Source organism: Delphinapterus leucas, chromosome 3, assembly GCF_059928025.1.
Source record: "Delphinapterus leucas isolate spDelLeu-1000000601 "Yukka" chromosome 3, BTC_Dleu_Yukka2, whole genome shotgun sequence".
In the NCBI taxonomy this organism is placed as follows: Eukaryota; Metazoa; Chordata; class Mammalia; order Artiodactyla; family Monodontidae; genus Delphinapterus; species Delphinapterus leucas.
In genome coordinates, this window is record NC_143131.1 from 62762986 (window position 1) to 62787772 (window position 24787).

Consider the following 24787-nt stretch of genomic DNA (forward strand, 5'->3'; position numbering starts at 1 on the left):
ACTTTCACTGTGAAGAAATAAATATATAAGGCTGTATCCACAGAGAGGTTCTTACTCTCTTACCTGGGAGTTGTATCCTCCTCAGAATAAAATATTCAAAATTTGGATTTTTATCTTAAAAAAAAAGTAACCTATTTTTAACTTAATCCACGCTTAAGCAGCAAAATATCTAGACTTTAAATAGGACCTAACAGATTTTAATTCTCTGTCAAAAATGGCTATGACTTAATGATAAAAGGTTCATTAAAATACGCTGTAAAGTACGAAAGAAGCAATTTTATTAGATGAACTCATTTATTTGACACATTAAATCAGGCAAAGAAAAACATGCACTGCATAAAAAGAATCACATTCTCATACTACTTGGACACATAGCAGTGGTCAAAAATAATGAATTGTGGAATGGATCCCAGGACTTAATGCAAAAAAACACCCTGTATAGAAAACCTTCAGGCTTCTAACTTCACTGAATCCAGTACTAAACGTGCCTCCTTATATTCCTCAGCTTCTCCCAAGTCTTTTTCAGTCTCCTGAAATTAAATATAATAAAAATTAGGTTTATCCTTCTCGAACTTCAGTACTTTAATTACTCAAATATTAAAAACCATCAACATAAGCAGCTCAAAAATTAAAACAAAAAGGATGCCAAGCCTCACCTAAATATAGTATAATTCCACAGATTTCTGAAGAACAATTCTGTTCTTTCATTACAGGTAAGGGAAGAAATAACAGGTTTGGTTTTGTTTCATTGTATATACTCATACAGTAAGTGAAAAACATAGTCATCTAAAGGTACTGGCATTAAGTAATTAAATTAAAACCTCAGAAAAAATTTTAAAACACTGCATTCTCACTTTGTCAACACATCACCATACAAATGGAGTTATTATTAGTAATGCACTAAAAGTAAAAAATTATTTACTAGTGTGTTACATATATAATGACATTCAGACCAAAATAATCCTCCAACTACTCACAATGACAAAGGCGGCTACTGGTGTCACACCAGAGTTAAGTACAATCTTTGAATCAGAAAAGTGAACTGTCTGCTTGGTGTTGAGTATTATATACACTACTACAAAGAAACAGCCTGACAGCTTTCATTTTCTGATTAAAGGCTCAATTAAAGATTGAGTCTTTCCTTGGTATTTTACACAGAAAACTTTTACTAACATATTGTAACAGTAACAGAGAAATGAAATAATATCATCTAAGTTACTGTGCATAGCAAATTTTGATTTTTTAATAAATAAATAAAGCGATAGCAATTCAAGGCAATAAAAGATGGATATATACAAACAGTTACAGGGCAGAGGGAATAAAGTGTGTGTATATGTATTTAATATGAAATTTTAAAGCAAAAAAGACTGAGGATTTGCTTAATTCAGACTACAAGTAAGAATTTCTGAAACTTCTGTATTACACCTAAACTATGTCTTTGTTCTCTGTCAGAAAATATAAGCTCTTCGAGGGTACAGACGCTGCTGAATATATCCTCACACACAAATATATCATCCAAAGACAATATTATTTTTTTCAAGCAGTTTCTATTACATTCTCAGCTACTACATTCATGAGAGAAAAAAGCATTTCAGTTTTCAGGAAATACAAATGATGCTTTTGTTTGGGGTAATATTTTAATAGAGTAATTATTTCCTGCTTTCATCTATCTTTTATTTCATCTGTCTTTTAACCATATCTTCATTTTCAGCTTTAAAGAGAGTTTTCCTGCCTTTAAAAGGTTCCTATAGATAAATATGAGTTCTGTGTCAAAAGTAAAGTAAAATGTAAGTATTTCTCTCTGTTTTTCTACAGATTTAGTCCTAATATTATTTTGGTGGGAAAACAAATCTCACTCTCTTTCCAAGAATACATATACATGATCATACTGAAAAAGCCTCACACTACTTTTGTTATATAGGGAAAACTATGAATCAGGAGACAGCTATGTAGCTGGTAATTAATATTAGCTCAAGAACTAGAAACATAAAATGAGGTTAATAAAGGAAATGATAGAATTCATCAAATTATCATCAAACAGCAATAATAATCGGCTGGTATATAGTGTTATGCTTTTATCTCTATTAAGAAATAAAAAAGAAGATGACTTTGCATTTTTCTTAGAATACTTTTTAAAATGATTGTGCCACTGTATCACAAGACATTTATACCAGCAAGTATGATAAGAGTGTTATACAGCTCCAAGTTAATATGAGAGGACTGCCTAAATATTACTGTACAGGGTTTTCTTTACTCTCTCAAATCGATTTAGGTTCGAATTGGAAAGAATTCCAAATCCTTTTTAAAACAGCCCAAATTCATTTGAAACATTTGGATCTTTTAAAATTTCGAACAGACTACTCACCTTTAATGTGTCAAAAAAGATCTTTATGTGTGAAAACCAAATCATTCAAGATATTGCTGGACAGTATTAGTACTATGAATACCTACCATGATAACTCAAATGTATTTAATTAATTAAGTTTAAATAAATAAACACGTTAGACACAGTACTTTTACTGGAGGTATAACTTAAAACGCCACTTAAACTCCATTAATTATTTAAAAATAAACTGGTACACTGAGCAAGTAAACAAAATGTCACCAACTAGCTTTCAGTGTTAAACATTTAAAATTTTGGCCTTTCGTGTATTAGATTGAAAAAAAATGGAAACATAAGACAGATAAGTATTACTTACTAATAACTGCAGAAGATCAGTATATGCAGCTTCCAACCTGCGCTGGCAATCTGGGATCATCATCCGGGACTCTTGCAGGATCTCTGCCTATAATGAGAATCTCTGTGAGACATGCAGAAATGGTAGAACTTACGCATTTAGCTCATACCTCTGAAAATATATAAAATGATTTAGAGGAATCAGAAAAAAATTACTGTTATGTTAAATTGTTCAATATTTTAATTTTAATTGTGTTTATTATAAGTTAGAAAGAATGACTATCATAATGTAAAATATACAAAGTACAAGTTTTACATCTAAACCTTTTTGGTAATCACCCTCTCATGCTAAGCAAAAATTATTTCAAAAAGCTTTTCATAGAGCATTTATTTAAAAAGGCTATTTAAAATAAACTATTTCTCCTGCTGTCACAAAGCACCTTTATCCAAAATGGGATCAGCTGGTTATATAAATATCTCCTGCATCTTTTGAGTAATAAAGAAAAACAGTGTTCAGATAATATCACACGGAGATAATTACTGCATGAAAAAAGTTATTGAGTTATTGATCACATCGTGCGCACACTGCAGGAGGTTCTCACTGAAAGACAGAGGTAAAGAAAAATGAAAAGCAAAGACCAGCAGGCTCATATTTTTGATGCTTATCATGCATAAAAAGTTATTACTTATCCTTGTGCTTCATTTTAGGAGAGAGATTATTCTCCCCATGCAGTTTGATCCAAATTACCAACCTGGCACCCCTCTGAATGTGAACTTCTACTTCTGTCTATTCCTCCTGAAGACAGACACTACAGAATTAAAAACAGGAATCTTTATTTTGGAGGATATTTCTAGACTTAAAAATCCATCGTTTGAAGAAGGACTGTAACATATCAAATCATAGAAAAAGAAAAAAAATCAAAGAGATGACTGGGAAACCCAATCAATAAGAGGGGTAAATACATTAGTGTCAGATGTCAGACCTCAAATAAGTCTACTTCCTAAGGAAGTAGGAAGCTTTATTTCCTTAAACTAGTCTCAGAAAGAGACACAGTGATCATTAAAACATTTATTTCCAAAAAGTAATGTTTGGTCAAACACCTTTGGTTAAATGAGTGCAAAATCTAAACTTTAACCTAGAAGCTTTATTACCTAGCTCACATAAAAACAAAAGACATAATTTAATGGTAATCATACTACATTCTAATAGAAACTTTAATAAATCCCATTACCTCTTCCTTTTCCCAAAAGTTTTGTCACAGTTCACAATGTAAATAAAAATCAAAATTATAATATACAAGGATGCTCTCTATCCACATCTCTTTTCTCAGGTGAAATCTATTGCTGAACTTGTAATTCTTTTACTAATAAGGCACATGTTGAAAATTTCAAACACAGGATCATGACTTTATTTTACAGCTATTCATCCTATGCCTAAATATTCAATCATTGCCACTAATTTATTTTTGTGTAACTGGTTAGTTGGAATACATGTGAAAAATCAGTGACAGGGACGTTTCATTGGGTAAGCGATTCATATTTCCTCCCCTATGGACTCCACTTGAAAATAGCTTATAGGAATTAAACAAGATGAAATGAATATAAAGAATTTGGTCAAACACATGATAAGCCAAAATGTACACTTGTAAAATTTGTTTGGGAAGCTTTAGTGTTGTCACTGAAATGAACTTTAAACAATGATGTCCAAAATAATTTCTAGTCATTATTGTTCTATCCATTATTATAGAGCAAAACTCCTCAATTAGTCTATCAAAACAGGACTCTGACTTAAGTAGGGCTAAAGCTCCGTCTGTCCCATACACCAGCCTCATTTCATACAATAAGCTTACTATATATTTGCAGGATGCCAGGTATGGGGGATATAAAGACGAAAAAGAGGTCTCATCCTCCAATCCATACAGGAGAATAAACATGAAAATAAACACTTAACACTGCTTCAAGAAGATCATGCCACAGGGAGCCAAAGGCATACAGTACAGTGGCAACTATGATTTGGAATCCATAAACCACACCTTAATCAAGGCCATAAATCATATACTTTACCTTCCTACAATGAATTACAACTGTCAGGAATAATTTAAAAAGACAGTATATAAGGTGTGATTATACAGTAAAGACACCCTTCAAAATACCTGCATAAACTAAAAAAGTATTATCATTCAAAGTGTTCCCCTTGGGAAGGAGTCATTCGAACGAATGGGGCCTCTGTTTAAAATATCTGGGTAAACTGTCAGTTCATTCTAGTGCTTACTATGACAGGGCTGAGGTTAAGTAAGAATCTTGGCACAGATATGCAGGTACAAGGAACTCAGGAGAACACAACAGGATGCAGTCCTACTGATATCTTACTGTTTTTAAAACAAGTTATGATTTTTGGGGGGCAAGTTATTCAGGTAAAACTGATGTTGGGGGAGGCTTAGCAAGGCTCATTATAGCAATGAATAAACTACTGACCTAAAATATGATCAATTTTTTTAATAATCAAAGCATACATACAGTGGAAAGGAAAAGCCTTACTGGCAGATCTTTATTTTTTCAGAAAGAAGTGTGAAATAATCTAGCCAATGTCAAGTCCTTTTGGTACTGATCAACTGGGATAAGGTTTCCAGCTTCTTTCGTGATCCAGATCATTCACCCAGGCCTGGCTATACCTATAATAATCTATAAACTCTAATATTAGATACTGGCTGCTTCTGGAACCAATGGTAACTGTATTAGTTTGTCAAACTGAGATTTAGATTAGTTCAGAGATTACTGGAACAATGGTTAAGTCTTTCCTTTTACATGGTGGCAAAATGGTAATGTGATAATAAACAAGTTAAGAAATCCATTTGATGAAAGAAAGAAAGAAAACAGTAACTATGTGAGGTGATGGATATGTTAAGTAGCTTGAACATGGTGAAAATTTATTTTACAATGTATATGTATATCAAACCATCAAGCTACATACCTTAAATATATACAATTTTAATTATACCTCAATAAAGCTGGGGAAAAAAGATATAAAGATACTCTGAGAAATAGAGAATTATAAAGTCAGAAGAGACATAAGTGGTCATCTAGTCCAGCCTCCTCAGCCTACAAATGATAAAGTTGAGTCCCAAAGTGATTAGCTAGTTAACAGGTGAGTTACAGTCCATGATTCTGATTTCAACTCTAGCAGCATGTGAATTAGTGGTAGTGGCAGTCAGTAACCAAGACAGCTTCCAATGATCCTCACCGCCTTGTATTCCTACCCTTGTGCAGTCACCTCCCACACTGAATTTGGTCTGGCACTGTGTGACCAAGAGAATGTGGCAGAAATGGCATTCTGGGACTGAAGACCTGAAGCTGGGTCTTAAGAAGCCTTGTAGCTTCCACATGGGCCTCTTGGATTGATCACTTTTGGGAAACACTTCTCTTAGGACCCAGTCACCATGCCGTGAAGAAAAAAAGAAAAAGAAAGAAAGAAATTCATTTGACTTGTGTTTTGTGGTTACTGATGAATGGTTAAGGATATAAGAAGAATTCTATGAGTCAAAAATAATCTGGGCTCTAAGCCCTGACACATCAATAATTACTTAAATATGAATGGTCTAAATTTACCAGCTAAAAACCAGTCTACAAGAAACTCATTTCAAAATAATGAAATACAGGTTAAAAAAAAAAAGGATGGAAAAACAATACATCATGCAAACATTAAAAAAAGAGCAGTATTGGCTATATTAATATTGGATAAAATAGACTTAAGAGCAAAAAAATTATGAGAGGCACAGAGGGATATTAAAATGATCAATCCACCGGGGCTTCCCTGGTGGCGCGGTGGTTGAGAGTCCGCCTGCCGATGCAGGGGACACGGGTTCGTGCCCCAGTCCGGGAAGATCCCACATGCCGTGGAGCGGCTGAGTCCATGAGCCATGGCCGCTGAGACTGCGCATCCGGAGCCTGTGCTCCACAACGGGAGAGGCCACAACAGTGAGAGGCCCGTGTACCGTAAAAAAAAAAAAAAAAAAAAAAGATCAATCCACCAAGAAAACACAGTGATCCTAAATGTGTACGCACTAAACAAAAGAGCTTCAAAATACATAAAACAAGAAATGATAAAGCTAAAAGGAGAGACAAACAAATCTACAAATACAGCTGAGGATTTCAATACGCCACTCTTAGCAACTGACAGAGGTACTAGAGGAAAGAAAGCAGCAAAGATATAAAAGAACTCAGTAACACCATCAACCAAAAGATCTAACTGACATTTACAGAACACTCTACCTATGAAAGATTAATACAAACACTTTTCAAGCACTCATGAAACATTCTCTGCAGTACACTATATCCTGGATCAAAACACAAAACAAACAAAAACCTCAACAAATTTAAAAGTATTGAAATAACACACAGAACATGTCTGACTATAATGGAATAAAATTAGAAATCAATAATAGAAAGATAGCAGGACTCAACACTTAGAAATTAAACATTCTTCTAAATAACTGATGGGTCAACAAGGAAGTCTCAAAGGGAGCAGAGAAATACATAGATAAATGAAAATGAAAATACAACATGTCAACTTTTGTGAGATTCAGCTAAAGCAGTGCTGAGAGGGAAATTTAGAACACTAACTGCTTAGATTAGGAAAGAGCAAAGATCTCAAATTAAAAATCTAAGTTTTTCCTTCATGAACCTAGAAAAAGAAGAGCAAAAGAAACCTAAAACAAGCAGAAGAAAGGAAAGAATAAATACACAATCAGAAATCAATGAAATTAAAAACAGGAAAAGAACAGAGGAAAAAAAAGCAGTGAAATGAAGAGCTTTATTTTGGAAAAACAATTGATAAACCTCTAGTTAAGACTGACAAATACAGAGTAAGAAGGCACAAATCACCAGTATCACTAACAAAATACAGAATGTCAACACAGACCCCACAACCAACAAAAGGAGAAAAAATACTGAAAGTGATTTTATAATATCGTTCATAATGCTCATAAATTCAACCACTTAGAAGAAATGGGCCAATTCCTTGAAAACTACAAACCACCAAAACGCAACTGATAAACTGAACAGTTCTATAATTATTAAAGAAATTGGATCTGTAATTAAAAAGTTCTTGAAAACGAACTCTTCCAAGCCCAGATGCTTCCACTGGACAACCTTATCAAATATTTAAACACTTAACACCAATTTTACATAAATCTTTCAAGAAAAAAAAAGAGAGAACACTTCCCAACCTAACAAATACAGTATAAAAAAAAGTAAACTGCAGACCATTATCTCCCATAAACTTAGATGCAAAAGTCCTCAACAAAATATTAGCAAATCTAATTCAGCAATTAAGAGAATTATACAAATAAAGTCAAAATGGATTAAAGACCTAAATGTAACGCCAGACACTATAAAACTCTTAGAGGAAAACACAGGCAGAACACTCTATGACATAAATCACAGCAACATCTTTTTTGACCCACCTCCTAGAGAAATGGAAATAAAAACAAAAATAAACAAATGGAACCTAATGAAACTTCAAAGCTTTTGCACAGCAAAGGAAACCATAAACAAGACAAAAAGACAACCCTCAGAATGGGAGAAAATATATGCAAATGAAGCAACTGACAAAAGATTAATCTCCAAAATTTATAAGCAGCTCATGCAGCTCAATATCAAAAAAACAAACAACCCAATCCAAAAATGGGCAGAAGAGCTAAATAGACATTTCTCCAAAGAAGATATATAGATTGCCAACAAACACATTAAAGGATGCTCAACATCACTAATCATTAGAGAAATGCAAATCAAAACTACAATGAGGTATTACCTCACACCAGTGAGAATGGCCATCATCAAAAAATCTACAAATAATAAATGCTGGAGAGGGTGTGGAGAAAAGGGAACTCTCTTGCACTGTTGGTGGGAATGTAAATTGATACAGCCACTATGGAGAACAGTACGGAGGTTCCTTAAAAAACTAAAAATAGAACTGCCATACGACCCAGCAATCCCACTACTGGGCATATACCCTGTGAAAACCATAACTCAAAAAGAGTCATGTACCAGGCTTCCCTGGTGGTGCAGTGGTTGGGAGTCCGCCTGCTGATGCAGGGGGCGCAGGTTCATGCCCCGGTCTGGGAGGATCCCACGTGCTGTGGAGCGGCTGGGCCCGTGAGCCATGGCCGCTGGGCCTGTGCGTCCGGAGCCTGTGCTCCGCAGTGGGAGAGGCCACAGCAGTGAGTGGCCCGTGTACCGCAAAAAAAAAAAAAAAAAGAGTCATGTACCACAATAATCATTGCAGCTCTATTTACAATAGCCAGGACATGGAAGCAACCTAAATGTCCATCTACAGATGAATGGATAAAGAAGATGTGGCACATATATACAATGGAATATTACTCAGCCATAAAAAGAAACAAAACTGAGTTATTTGTAGCGAGGTGGATGGATGTACAGTCTGTCATACAGAGTGAAGTAAGTCAGAAAGAGAAAAACAAATACCGTATGCTAACACACATATATATGGAATCTAAAAAAAAATGGTTCTGAAGAACCTAAGGGCAGGACAGGAATAAAGATGCAGACGTAGAGAATGGACTTGAGAACACAGGGAGGTGGAAGGGTAAGCTGGGACGAAGTGAGAGAGTGACATGGACATATATACACTACCAAATGTAAAATAGATAGCTAGTAGGAAGCAGCTGCATAGCACAGGGAGATCAGCTGGTGCTTTGTGACCACCTAGAGGGGTGGGATAGGGAGGGTGGGAGGGAGACGCAAGAGGGAGGGGATATGGGGATATATGTATATATATAGCTGATTCACTTTGTTATAATGCAGAAACTAACACACCATTGCAAAGCAATTATACTCCAATAAAGATGTTAAAAAAAAAGAGAATTATATAACACAATCAAGGCTGGTTCGATATTTGAAAATTAATCCATGTAATTCACAGTATCAACAGGCCAAAGAAGAAAAATCATGTGATCTTACGAAATGACACAGAAGAAGCATTTGACAAAATCCAACACCTATTCATGACAAAAATACTCAGCAAAACTGTGAATAGAGAAGAATTTCCTCAACTTGAGAAAGACCATCTACAAAACCCCTACAGCTAATATTTATGTAATGATAAAAAACTATCTCCCTAAGACTGGGAACAAGGTAAGGATGTCCACTCTGACCATTCCTATTCAACATAGCACTGTAAGTTCCAGCCAGTGCAACAAAGCAAGAAAAGAAATAAAAGACATACAGATTTAAAAGAAATAAAACTGTTCTTATTTGCAAATTACTTGCAAATGACATGACTGTCTATGTAGAAAATCAGAAGGAATCTACCAAAAACTCCCAGAACTCATATGTGAGGTCAGCAAGGTCACAGGTTGTAAGATCCACACACAAAAAATTGACTGCACTTTTATACCTAACAACAAATACAGCATTGGAAACTGAAACTAAAAACAATACCATTTACAATAGCTTCAAAGAAAATGAAATACTTAGGTTTAAATCTAACAAAACATGTACAGGATCTGTATGCTGAAAATTACAAAATACTTATGAAAGTCAGACCTAAATAAACTGGAGAGACTTACCATGTTCACTGATTGGAATACACTGATTGGTAAAGATATCAAATCTCCCCAAGTTGATCTATATACGTTTAATGCAATTTCTATCAAAATCTTAGCAAAGTGTTTTACAGATACAGAAAAGCTTATTTTAAAATTTTTATGGAAAAGCCAAGAAACTAGAATAGGTAAAACAATTTTGAAAGAAAAGAAAAGCAACTGAGAGGGCTCAGTTGCCCTGAGTTAAGGTTCACTATACAGCTATAGTAATCAAGATAGTGTGGTACTGGTAAAGGGTTAGACACATTAATGGACCAGAACGGAACCCCAAAATAGACCCACACAAATAAGTCCAACAGGTTTCTGACAAAGGTATGAAAGCATTTCAATGGAGGAAGGATAACCTTTTCAACAAATGCTGCTGGAACAACTGGGCACTCATAGGCAAAAAGATGAACCTTTAATTAAACCTCATACCTTACATAAAAATTAACTCAAAATCAATCAAAGCCTTGAATGTAAGACATAAAACCATACAACTTTTAGAAAAAAAGAGAAAATCTTCAGGACCTAGGTCTAGGCAAGGAGGCCTTAGACTTGAGGTCAAAAGTATGATTCACAAAAGGAAGCATTAGCTGTAAATAAGGTGTTCTCAAAGTTAAAAACTGTTGCTCAGTAAAAGATTGTGTTAAGAGGGTAAAAAGACAAATTAGAGACTAAAAGAAAATATTTGCAAACCACATATCCAACAAAGGGCGTTTATCTAGAAAATATTAAAAATTCTCAAAATTCAAAAAGTAAAAAAGTAAAGTATCTATTTAGAAACTGGGCAGAAGACATGAACAGACATTTCACTGAAGAGGATATACAGATGGGCAATAAGCAAATGAGATGTTCAACATTATTAGCTATTAGGGAAATCCAAATTAAAAGCACAATCAGCTATCACTACACACTTATCATGTAGGTGATGGCTAAATGCTAAAATTAAAAAGTGATAACACCAAATGCTGGTGAGGATGTGGAGAAGTCAAACCATTCAAACATCATTGGTAGGAATGTAAAATGGTACAGCCACTCGAAAAGAGTTTGGTAGTTTCTTTTAAAACAAAAAATGTACTAATATGACCCAGCAATTGCTTGGGCATTTATCCCAGAAAATGAAAACTTATGTTCATGTAAAACTTGAATATGAATGTTCATAACAGCTTTTTTTGTATCAACCAAAACCTGGAAACAATCCAAGTGTCTTTCGATGGTTAAAATGTGGTACATTCATCCCATGGAACACTACTCAGCAATAGTAAGGAACAAATTATTGATACACTCAATGACCTTGATGGACCTCAAGAAATTATTAAGTGGAAAAAGTCAATTTCAAAAGGTTACATACTGTGTGATTCCATTCCATGCTATATAACATTCTTTAAAGAGTGTTAATTATTTAGGATTTAAGGGGTGGAGAGGACAGGGGCTATAAAGAGATAGCAAAAGGCAGTCTTGTGACGGAATGGTTCTCCATCATGATCGTGTAGTAGTTACACATGCTACACATGCAATGGAATTGCATAGAATTATACACACACACAATGAGTACATGTATAACTAGTGAAATGTAAATAAGCTCTGTGGTGTACCAATGTCAGTTTCATGGTTTGGATACTGTAATATAATTATGCAAGATGCTACATTGTAAAAGGAATGGTAAAGGGTATATGAGACTTCCCTGAAAATTTTTTGCAACTCCCTGTAAGTCTGTAACAAAAAACAAAAAAAGCAAGTGTATAAATAGAACACCATTTATAAGCCTGATTATATGTACCAAAAGACAATAAAATTTTAGTTATTGATAAAAAAACTCTGGTGTTTCTTGCAGCCTTGTAAGAGACCCTTGGTCAAATTCCTCTTCATAGACTGAAACCTCCTATTATTTTCCATATATTTAATGAAAAAATTGCCCCTTCAGTTTTAGGAAAAAGAAATATCAAATTGTGAACGTTAACTCATGTTTCAAGTAAATCACAAAAAATGTGGTGCAAAATTTCACAATACTGCAATTATATGTAATAAATGTAAGGTTTTTGTGAGAAATCTTTGTTGAAAATTGAACCAGTTTGTCCTTTAATATTACTTCTGGAAGGTAAGAGATGCATCATGGCTTATGTAAAATAACTGAAATATGTTTGATTGTCATTATTACCAATCATTTCTGCTCCAGAATAGGCTTTAAAAAAAAACAAAAAAAGACGAGAATACCTTCACCAGTTGAGGGCAAAATCCTCTGTAACCATCCCTAATCGGGGGATGAGGATATTGGAGGAAAAGAGGAATATCATAAGCAGAAGGCTAAAATCAATATCGAGTCAACATTTGAATGCTGTGTTATAGAATAACACTTTGACTGGTATTTTGGCTTATTAGGGTCCTGAAACTTCTGCCTAGTTATTTATTTTAAAACAACCAAAATTAAGCCCAGTGCAAGAGAGAACAATTTTGGCAATCAATTTCAGGTAAGAAGTTTGACAGGGACCAAGAGACAGCATTGTATGTGTATGTTATAAAATATTAGGGCTCATTCAGAAGATCTAGGAAAGCCAGAGCAAAATGGAACCAAGTGAGAGAAAAGTCAAGGTAGTGTACAGTGACTGGGGATGGCATTTAGCTCAGAAGAGGAGGAAATACAGGGAGAAGAGTAGAGAACCCACAAAATCTGGCACTTGGCTTCCATATTTTTTATGAGGGGCATCAGCAAATGTCATGAAACAATTCCTGACCTTACAGTAGTAGGCAATTAGGAAAAGAGCAGTGCTTCTGGCAGTGCAACTCCCTTGCACATAAGAAAAAACATGTAAGGCTGGCCACCGCAAAGCTAAGTCAGGAAAAGGAATTGAGAAAAGCATGTAGGCTGGGCTAAAGACAAGGTTTCATGAGACCCTGAAACAAAACTGCAACTGAAAACTGTATACACTGCAGGTTGAGAATATCAGAAAACAAAACAATTTATTGTTCTGTAATTAGATATGGGTTGGTATTCTTGAATTTAAGTACTAGGCTGACTATGAATCTAGAAAATCATGTTATAAACCATGACCACTGTGACAAAAGAATTTTAACATGGTTAAGTTTAGAGAGGGTTCTTGAACAAAATTTTTCCCCTTTTACATCTGCATATGTAGTCAATGATATAACCAGTAAGTGGCTAATATCTTTATTTTTTTTAATTTTTTTATTTTTTAACATCTTTATTGGAGTATAATTGCTTTACAATGGTGTGTTAGTTTCTGCTGTACAACAAAGTGAATCATCTATACATATATCCCCATATCCCCTCCCTCTTGCGTCTCCCTCCCTCCCACCCTCCCTACCCCACCCCTCTAGGTGGTCACAAAGCACTGAGCTGATGTCCCTGTGGTTGCTTCCACTAGCTATTTATTTTACATTTGGTAGTGTATATATGTCCATGCCACTCTCTCACTTCTTCCCTGCTTACCCTCCCCCCCACCCCCATGTCCTCAAGTCCATTCTCTACGTCTGCGTCTTTATTCCTGTCCTACCCCTAGGTTCTTCAGAACTTTTTTTTTTTTAGATTCCATATATATGTGAGTGGCTAATATCTTTAAGTAACAATTAGAACACAGGATTCAATAAAGAGTTAATCCTTACCTATCAAGTAGTAATTTTACTGAAAGATAATCAATATATAAATACAAATGAAATAAAACAGATTCTGTGATAATCTGTTACATTATTTGTAGAATTTTATTTAGAAAGGAAACACATTCCCCATTCCAAGTAACTTACAACTCATATTCTAGCTATAGGACTATTTTAAAATACATTATTGGTGATGAAAAGAAAAAGGCAAAGAAAAAAACTAAACAAGGTCACTAACTACACAAGTGGGAAAATAAACCAGATGGGGTCTAAGAAGGACCTATGTGAAATAAGTGATACACTACGTTACAATGTTTCTCACTAAATGTGGGAAAAAAATAGAGTACCTTGAAGTGAGAGAGATACAAAAATGATATGAATATTTATGGAAGTATATATTAAAAAAGCATTTAACATAAAGTTAAGAATCAAAAAGTTACATTCTATATGTAAATCCTTATGAAGGGCAGTTAGTTTACAAAAGTCAACATTTGGGGGGACATACTACATCTGCACACCTATTTACAAATCTTCTCTCAATTTAAGAATATCTGACACACGAATGTCCTTTGTTAGATCATACATAGAGGAAGGGAGGCTCTCCTGGAAGCTCAAGAAAATAAGAAAGTTCTCTTCTTGTATAACCTGAAGAAGGAGACATTTCAAGTGCCACTGCATTCCTTGTGCACAACAGAAAGCAACTACCTACAGAAAAATCCACTTTAGGGCTTCCCTGGTGGCGTAGTGGTTGAGAGTCTGCCTGCCGATGCAGGGAACGCGGGTTCGTGCCCCAGTCTCGGAGGATCCCACATGCCGCGGAGCGGCTGGGCCCGTGAGCCATGGCTGCTGAGCCTGCGCGTCCGGAACCTGTGCTCCACAACGGGAGAGGCCGCAGCAGTGAAAGGCCCGCATACCGCGGAAAAAAAAAAAAAAAAGAAAGAAAAATCCACTTTAAGTGATTAATTTTACTTAATTAAAGTCTGGGTTAAGTGTGCATTACCATCTGTAACATAATTTATATGATGAAAACCACTGTGAGTTCATAAAGCTGATTTAAAAAATAAGTCTTGAGATATAATCTGTATAAGTTCTTTTATATTCTCCTTTTACTTAGTGTCATCTGGATTTTATTCCAAATGCACTGGACACTGGATTTTAAGTAAAGGGATAAGTAATCTGATGTACCTTTTAAAGAGATCAGCCTGGCTACTGTGGTATGAAAGGAATGGAGGGTTATCAAGAGACAAAGAGGATATCAACCAGGAGGCTTTTGCAGTAGTACAGGCATGAAGTGATAGTGGACTGGGCTAGGATAGTGGCAGTAGAGAAAGAAATGTAAAGAAAAAGAAAGAGGACTTGGTGATAAAGAGAAGACCCGTAAGTTTTGGTTTGGGTATCTGAATAAGTAGACGTACCATTTATTGAGAGGGGGGAAACAAGAGAAAGACTAGTTTCTTGTTTCAGGGAGGTGAGCTGGGTTGAGGGAAGACCAAGATTCTTGTCTTGAACACACAAGGGATATGTCAAATTGGTGATCAGTTGAATATACTGATATATATTGGAGTGGTTGGGCCCAGAGATAGAAATTTGGGAGATATTGGCACCAGAATGAATGTCAAGTTAGCAGGAATTCTGGGTTTTTCTGTTTTGTTGTTGCTTTTAATGCCATGTCTAAAAGAGTGCCTGGAACAGTATTTGGCAAGTAGCCAGGGGTTCAATTAATATGTTCTGTGCAGACAAATGAATGGGCATAAAGATGGTACTTAAAGTTAAAGGATGGTATGAGATTACCTAGAGAGTAATTGTAGCCAGAACTCTTAAGGTTAAAAAAATTTTTTTTAAAGATAGAGAGATAAAGAGACACATAGAGATGGGAGAGAGACAGCAAGCTGGGAGAGGGAGTTTCAGCAAAGCAGACTGAGAAAAAATGGCAGTGAAACCTGGCGACCATTCTATCAAAGATGCCAACATAAAAGAGCATTCCAAGGAGAGAGTGTCAAATGCTGTAGAGGTTATGTAAGAAAGAAGTGATAACAATGTCACTGATGGTTGTAACAAGGGCTGAGGCACATAATCCACTCTAACAGGAAGGAAGGTGGGTAGTATGGGTACAGGTGCAGGTAGATTGATAGATTTTGTGGTGGGAATATAAGTTCCCTTGACAGCCTCTATTTTCTCAAGCAATTACAAAACAAGTGTCAACCAGGAGTGAATATAAATTAGATGTTATGATGAGAATAAAGAAAGTGTTATGAAACCACAGAGGAGGGGCACCTAACTCAGTGTTAGTGTGGAGTGTAGAGGAGGTTTAAAGAATAAGTAGGAATTAATAAGGAGAGGGTAGGTAGGACCAGTAGGAAGAATATCCCAGACATATGCAATATCTCAGAGGTAAAGGAGAAAGGGCTTGTTCAGGAAACTAAAAGGCAGGACCTAAGAGGTCCAGATAGGGACTGGCAAAAGATGAGGCTGGAATGATAAGGAGGTACCAAAATTAAGAAGAGCCGTGTATACAATGCTAAGGAGACTGAAACTTGTCATGAGGATAATCAGAGGTAGCCATTGAAATGCATAATGTGTATATGTGTGTGTGTGTGTGTGTATAATTTTGGTGGTCTTCATATCAGTTTGGGGAAAATATCTGTAAATATATTTAATTATAAGACTAGGCCATTTTATATTTAATACTTAAAACTGGAGAGGCAGTACTGCTTAATGGCTAAGAGCACAAATTCCAGAGCCAGAATGCCTGTGTTCAAATCCCAGGTATGACACTTAGGAGTTGTGTGACCATGGGCAAGTTATTTAACCTGTGTTTCGGTTTCCTTATTTTTATTTATTTATTTTTTTGCGGAACGCGGGCCTCTCACTGTTGTGGCCTCTCCCGTTGCAGAGCACAGGCTCCGGACGCGCAGGCTCAGTGGCCATGGCTCACGGCCGCAGCCGCTCCGCGGCATGTGGGATCCTCCTGGACCGGGGCACAAACTCATGTCCCCTGTTTCGGCTGGCAGACTCTCAACCACTGCGCCACCAGGGAAGCCCCCAGTTTCCTTATTTTTAGATGGTAACTTTCCTTATTTTTAAATGGAGATTTTAATAGGACCTTTAGTAGGACCTTCTCAGAGGGCTGTTAATCCATTGTTAATATGGTATTCTGTAAATGTTAGCTGTTATTATTTAAGATATAATTTTACCTGCTTTTTAATAGCATAATTTTCACCATCTTCAGCTTTCATTTTTTCAATCTTTTCTTCTTGTTGTTTTGCTTCTTTCTCATACATCATTTTTTCTTTGACCAATCTATAAATAAACCAAAAACTGTTTCAGAGAATTAACTTTCTCTCTAGCAACAGACCATAAAAAACAAAGAAACTCTGTAAATATAAAGTATACTTTAAAAAGCATATGTACTACATGGGGAGGAGAAGGGAAGGGAAGAAAACTACATTAGCCACAGATGTATGAACCTCATGACCTTAAGTTTTATACCTGCCTAAAGCAAGCAAATCTATCAAAGCATGGAATCCTTAAATTTTTAATTAAAAACATTCCATTATAGTAACTGTATTTACAATGTAAAAATAACATTCAAAATTATTATATACTTAACATTTCTTTATTGTTTGCTTTATTTATTTACTTAAAATTGCATTAATAATATATTTGTTTCAGGTGTACAATATAGTGATTTGATATTTTTATACATTATGAAATTATCGCCACAATAACCATACATTATCTGTAACCACACAAAGTTGTATCTCTTAATCTTCTTCACCTATTTTGTCTGTGTCCCCACCCCATCTTCCCTCTGGCTACCACCAGTTTGTTCTCTGTATCTACGAGTCTGTTTCTATTTTGTTTTGTTTTTTAGACTCCATATGTAAGTGAAATCATTCAGTATTTTCTCAGTTTGACTTATTTCACTTAGCATTAACACCTTCCAGGTCCATCCATGTTGCTGAGGAGGAGTAACCAAAAAAAAAAAAAAAATGCTAAGACCAATGTCAAAGAGGTTACTGCCTATATTTTCTTCTAGGAGTTTTATGATTTCAGGTCTTGCATTTAAGTCTTTAACACATTTTGAGTTTATTTTTGAATATGGTGTAACAAAGTGGTCCAGTTTCATTCTTTTGCATGTAGCTGTCCAGTTTTCCCAATATCATTTATTGAGGAGGCTGTCTTTTCCTCATTGTATATTCTTGTCTCCTTTATCATAGATTAATTGACCATCTGAGTGTGGGTTTATTTCTGGACTCTCTATTCTGTTCCATTCATCTGTGTGCCTGTTTTTAGGGCCAGTACCATATTGTTGGCTATTCGGGGCCTTTCGTGGCTCTAATGTCTTTTTTTAACTGATATATGTTATCCAAACTTTTATACATGTACCTGAAACAACATAATGGTAAAAGCTCAGCTTACTGAGAAAAAAGTCAGTATACTGCATGCCAAATCCAAAACAAAGAAAGACTAGGTTATTTTCAACAACCAAAGTGTTTAAAAAGTATTTACTATGCACTTAATTTTGTGTCTGACCTTCCTGTGCGAGGGACTGGGATATATAATTTATTTTATTTTTTGCGGTACGCGGGCCTCCCACTGTTGTGGCCTCTCCCGTTGCGGAGCACAGGCTCCAGACGCGCAGGCTCAGCGGCCATGGCTCACGGGCCCAGCCGCTCCGTGGCATGTGGGATCCTCCCAGACCGGGGCACGAACCCGTATCCCTTGCATCGGCAGGCGGACTCTCAACCACTGCGCCACCAGGGAAGCCCGAGGGCATTTTTTTTTGGGAGGGGGGATATATAATTTAGACATGGTTCTCTCACAGACAAATAGTGGAAACAAACAAGTATTTAATTACTAAAGCAAGAAAGGGTATTGACAGAGATCAGGAAGATTTTCAACAATAAGGAACAGAGCAATACGAGGTTCTACTAATTATTCCTCAGATAACCAAAATTCAATTAACCGTAATAGTGCAATCTCCCCTAATTCTCATTAATCAAAGTTTTAATGTAAAAGAAAAGTGCAGTCCAAGAAAACACTAATATTCCTATGTACATATTTCCTAAGGAACAGAAGAAAAAAACTTCCACAGTCCCATAGCTATTAAAAGCAGCTTTTTCCATCTGGCTTGCTGACTTACTTCTAGACCTATGTTACTGGGATGGAATTAAAAATCATACTAGAGCATGGCTTTTGTCTAATCACTTGCAATGAAGATTTTTAAGTGTATTTCAAAAGACAATTTAATTTTCATAGTCTAATAGGACTTAACTAAGTTCACAAATCTAAAAAATCTTTTGTCATACTACTTGGAAGGCTTTTAAGTAAGCTTTAGTTTGGATTTAAATCACCACATAAACTGCATACTAAATATTAAAATATTAAAATGTTCCAGTTTGGAATTTTGAGTTGTGCAAGCAAGGCTCATCCTGTCCTTCATGATCTTGCACTAGTGACATAGATGGAAAGAAACATGACAAAAAGTTCACGACAAACATGACAAAAAGGATACCTGGGAAACTATTATTTGTGGTTACCTGAGGAGAAAAGCCCTAATGATTTGGGGTAGGGATGGTCAGCTGGGAGGTAAATAGAGAGGCTTTCATTTTATGCCTCTCAATAAAGTTCCAGGGTTTTATCCCCCATGTATAAGTATTACTTTTATCAAAAAAATTTAGATGCTTATAATTATCTCTGAGTGGCACAATTTTGAATGATTTTAAAGTCTGCTAGCTATTCCTTTGGCTATATTTTCTATATTTTCTGGAATAAAGCAAAATTCAATTAGAAAGATACCAAAATATACCTAATAGTTGTAATTCTCTAAACATTGCTATCTTTTGCTAGTTTTTCAAATGCTATTAAAATAACAAGTACAAATAAATATAAAGTCATAACTTATTATATTTTAAATGCATAATTGAAAATATTTTTTAGTCTTACAAACCCCACACCTACAGAGAAACACAGCAAGTTCAAAATCTGATCACTTTTAGTAGTTAGACAAATATATAAGAGTAAAATAAAGAAACAAGAAAAAGCAACAGAAAAGGATAGACATAAGGAGAAATTTTAAGAAATGACAGCCATCGAGGTAAAGATAAGCAAATGATAACAAACTACTTAACTGTCTATGTACGGACATAACGTGATTTTAAATATGCAGGCCAGTGTTTTACAAACTATTCCATAGTACATTAGTAGTCAAATAAGCTTAAAAAACACTGCTTGCCAAATCTTAAAAATTTATGATACATATTTGCACATTAAAGGGTCCTGAGAAATCTTGTAGTAAGAAAATCAATTTAATTTTGTTCAACTGCAAGCTTACCTGAGGCAAAAATGAACTTTCCCCCACTCAGCATTCTCCAGAACAGCTGCCTCTCAACACAAGTTTGAGAAGTACACTGTAGTAATCTATAAACTTTACACAAATCTGCATACAACACATTTAAATATACTGTTCATAAAATTCTAAATAGAATAAAATTTGGGGGTAAATCAAGAATTAAGAAACCTTGGGATAAAAAAGTTTTAGCTTAATTTGATATCTTGATTTTACAGTTTCTCATAATATTTTAAATAAGATTTTCATAGTTATAACCGAATTTGTACTTATGGCCATCTAGTAACTAACAGCCCAACACCAAGCCATGCTAAAGATACAATGACAAGCCTGCGATTAATGATAGTAAGAGGGCTTCCCCGGTGGCGCAGTGGTTTAGAGTCTGCCTGATGATGCAGGGGACAAGGGTTCATGCCCCAGTCCAGGAAGATCCCACATGCCGTGGAGCGGCTGGGCCTGTGAGCCATGGCCGTTGAGCCTGCGTGTCTGGAGCCTGTGCTCCACAGGGGGAGAGGCCACAACAGTGAGAGGCCCGCGTACCACAAAAAAAAAAAAAAAAAAAAAAAAGTAAGAAACTGTAATAAATTGATATTTTTAAAAAAATTGATATTTAGAAGAACATTTTCTATGGATATTTTCAAACAAAAAATGTAGAGAAAATAGCATAATAAACCCCAGGTTCTCATCACTCAGTCAACAATTATTAATATTTTGGCAATCTTGTTTCATGTATCTCTTGCCACTTATTTGTGTATTTATTTATTAGTATTTTCAGATATTTTACCTTTGGTTTGATTTTTGAAGTTAAAAGCCTATGACTTCCACCCCCCTCCCCACCTTGCACCATATACAAAAATTAACTCAAAATGGGTCAAAGATCTAAAAAGTTAAAATTATAAAACTTTTGGAAGAAAACATAGAGGTAAATCTTGGTGACCTTGGACTTGGCAATGACTTTTTAGATATGACACCAAAAGCACAAGAAAAAAAATTGGCTTTCATCAAAATTTTTAAAATTCTGTGCTTCAAAAGACACTATCAGAGAATTCCCTGGTGGTCCAGGGGTTAGGACTCTGCACTTTCACTGCTGAGGGTCCAAGTAGCCAAAAAAAGACGCTATCAGGCAAGTGAAAAGACAACTGCAGAATGGGAGAAAATATCTGCAAATCATATACTGGATAAGGAACTTGTATCTAGAATATATAAAGAACAATTCAATAATAATAATAATAAAAGTTTTAAAAATCCAATTTAAAATGGGCAAGCTGAACAGACATTTCTCTGAAGAAGATATACAAATGCCCAACAAGAACATGGAAAGATGCTCAACATCATTAGTCATCAGGGAAATGCAAATCAAAACCATAGCGAGATAGCACTTCACACCCATGAGGATGTTTATAATCAAAAAGTCAGATAATAACAAGTGTTGCTGACAAGAATGTGGAAAACCTGAAACCACCAAACACTGCTAGTGGAAATGTAAACTGTTGCAACTGCTTTGGAAGCTTGGTCATTCCTCAAAAGCTTAAACACAGAGTTACCATATATCTCGGTAATTCCATTCCTAAGTATATATCCAAGAGAAATGAAAATGTATGTCTACGTGAAAACTTGTACATGAATGTTCATAGCAGCATTACGCATACATTATAAGAAAAATGTGGAAACAAGTTAAAAGTCCATCAACTGATGAATGGACAAACAATATATGGTATATCATACAAAGGAATAATATTCAGCATACAAAGAAATGAAGTACTGAATCATGCTACAATCTAGATGAACCTTAAAAGCATTATGCTAAGTGAAAGAAGTCAGACATAAAGGCCACATATTGTATGATTCTATTTATAGGATATATCCAGTATAGGTAAATCTATAGAGACAGAAGGTAAATTAGAGGTTGCCTAGGATGGGGCAATTTGGAGGGTAATAGCTAAAGGGTTTGGGGTAATAAAAATGTTCTAAAAATGACTGTGGTGACAGCTGCACAATTCTGTGAATATACTAAAAACAAATTGTAGACTTTAAGTGGGTGATTTATAGGGTATTTGAATTACATCACAATAAAGTTGTTAACAAAATGAAAAAGAAAAAAAGCTTGTGACCATAAATTCAGCTATAGGGGAAAGCTGTAAGTAGTACTGGATACATTCAAACCTGGACTTAATGAGAGTTGAACATGTGAACATCATGTATAGAAATTTGCATTTGACTTATAGTTTAAAACTGCTTTAACAATATTTTCAGTATTAAGATAAAAATATCCTCTGAGGCTTAAAATTTCAAAATAAAATCATTAATGCATATCACTATAGATATTTCTGTAAAACTTCCTTTGACACAGAAAATGCTAGGACAGAGATGGCAAGTTGCCAGCCTGCTTAAATGGGACCTAAAGATGGTTTTATTTTATTCACAGAAAGAATTAAAAAAACAACAACATATTTGTTACCAAATTTAACAACTGGGAGATTTAAGTCTGGATTTCTGTCTTCTCTTAAGATGTTTTTTATCAGGGAATATTAGGGCTGCATCCTACTACTGGATGGAACTAAGCAGTGGCTGTTGACTGTTTTAGATGAGGCATGTGTTGCTGTTCACAGTGCCCCAACTCACACGACTCCCTGTTTCTCAAACACTCAAGCCTTTTACTTGACCCTGTAAGCAACTGAGTTTAGAACCTGTGGGCTGGGAAACTTGCATATCATTAATGCAGTAGAACTATTATTGTTGTTTTTATTACCTTAATAGAATCACAATTAGTATTCAGAATATCAGGGATAACCAGAAACCACCGGGATTAGCAATAAAACTTTCAATATTTCTAAAGATGACAGGTTACTAAACTCCTCTAGTAAATGAAAGTAGCTGGGACTGGATAAGCTATCAGAAATAAGCACATTTAACAATATCCTGTAATTCAAAGACCTAGAACAAGGGTTGGCAAGCTATGGCCAGTGAGCTGAATTTGGCCTGCCATCTGTCTTTGTATGGTCTGAGAGCTATAAATAGTTTTCACTTTTTTTTTTTTTTTTTTTTTTTTGCGGTACACGGGCCTCTCACTGTTGTGGCCTCTCCCGTTGCGGAGCACAGGCTCTGGACGCGCAGGCTCAGCGGCCATGGCTCACGGGCCTAGCCGCTCCGCGGCATGTGGGATCTTCCCAGACCGGGGCACGAACCCGTGTCCCCTGCATCGGCAGGCGGACTCTCAACCACTGCGCCACCAGGGAAGCCCCACATTTTTAAATGGTTAAAAATATTAGAAAAATATTTTGTGACATGTGAAAATCATATGGAATTCAAATTTCAGTGTCCATAAATAAAGTTTTATTGGAACACAGCCACACTTATTCATTTATGTATCCTCTATAGCTACTTTCACGTAATGATAGCAGAGGTGAGTAGTTGTGACAATATAGCTCACAAAGTCTAAAATATACACTACCGGGCCCTTTACAAAAAAGGGTTGCTGACCCCTGACTTGGAAGACCTCGACTTAACTCTATCCAACCACTACTTAACCATCTTAGCATTTACCACACCACACTGAAACCAAGTCTTACTTGCTAGGTCTTAAGTTCCTTGAAGATGGGATTAGGTTGTATTCATACTGTATTCCTGATCTGTAATTAACACATGGTAGACACTCAACGTTTGCTGAATGAAAAGTTGAGTCTAAAAATCTCACTATTGCCTTTTAACATTTTCAATTTAAAGAGATACATGAGACAATTCTGAAGTGGAACAAAGGTGATTCACATAATTTGAGAAATAAGAAAACTACAGTGATTTCTGAGAAAGTATACAATGAAAGAGATAAATTCTATTTCTAGATCCACTGACAGTTCTGGTTGGTAATCCTAGTCATCCTACTCCATGTACTTCTCCATGGAAAATAGCAGTCATTGCCTCAGCAAAATTGACAAGACAGTCAACTATGTATCACACTTGACAAGTAAAGGTGCTGAATATTTACATGACTATTAGAATATCAAAACAAGCATAAGTAAAGTTTTTGTTTTAAAAAAATAAAAAGCCATACTGTGAAAAGGCTCAGGAAGCAAGTTACTGAATAGCAAATGTACTGTCCCCCAAAAGAAAAAAAATCACAGTTAGTGAGAACCCAGTAATACCAGCGTGTAAAATTACAATAAATAAAATGCTAAGGCAAGATGCAAGAGAAATTGAAAAAGTTCCACTTTCAAACTGTATAAATCAATGTACTGATGACAAGTCACATGACATGGAAGAGGTTTTAGAGAGTATATACACAACTTCAGCTTTACTAGATATTGTCAAATTGCTTTCCAAAATGGTTGTATCAACTGATACCCAACCTGCCATATATGAAATTTCCTGCTTCTCTTTGGCATCCTGGTGAACAACTAGAATTGTATGAGTTACTAAATTTCTGACAATAAGAAGAGTGTGAAATGGTATTATATTATGTTTGAAATATTAACTTCCCTGAAAACTTATAAGGTTATCTATGTTTATTAAAATAGTATGGTTACTGGATAAGTATTTGTTAAATCT

General features: G+C 35.4%; 1 protein-coding gene across 6 annotated transcripts in view; it reads right to left on the reverse strand.

Moving 5' to 3' along the window:
- Window positions 1-261: 261 nt before the first annotated feature.
- The window catches only part of TBCA (tubulin folding cofactor A), a 104230-nt gene continuing 79704 nt past the window's right edge, over window positions 262-24787 (reverse strand). For 3 of the 6 annotated variants that reach the window (XM_089909040.1, XM_089909043.1, XM_089909044.1), the window contains 4 exons: window positions 17088-17193; window positions 3430-3486; window positions 2700-2786; window positions 262-530 (listed from right to left, as the gene is read on the reverse strand). In XM_089909040.1, coding sequence (XP_089765166.1) covers window positions 450-530; window positions 2700-2786; window positions 3430-3486; window positions 17088-17193 — 331 coding nt within the window. In that variant the 3' untranslated portion in view covers window positions 262-449. Of the gene's footprint in view, window positions 531-2699; window positions 2787-3429; window positions 3487-12495; window positions 12553-17087; window positions 17194-24787 lie in introns of all 6 variants that reach the window. The other 3 variants (XM_089909042.1, XM_022594423.3, XM_089909041.1) reach the window with 2 other exon arrangements.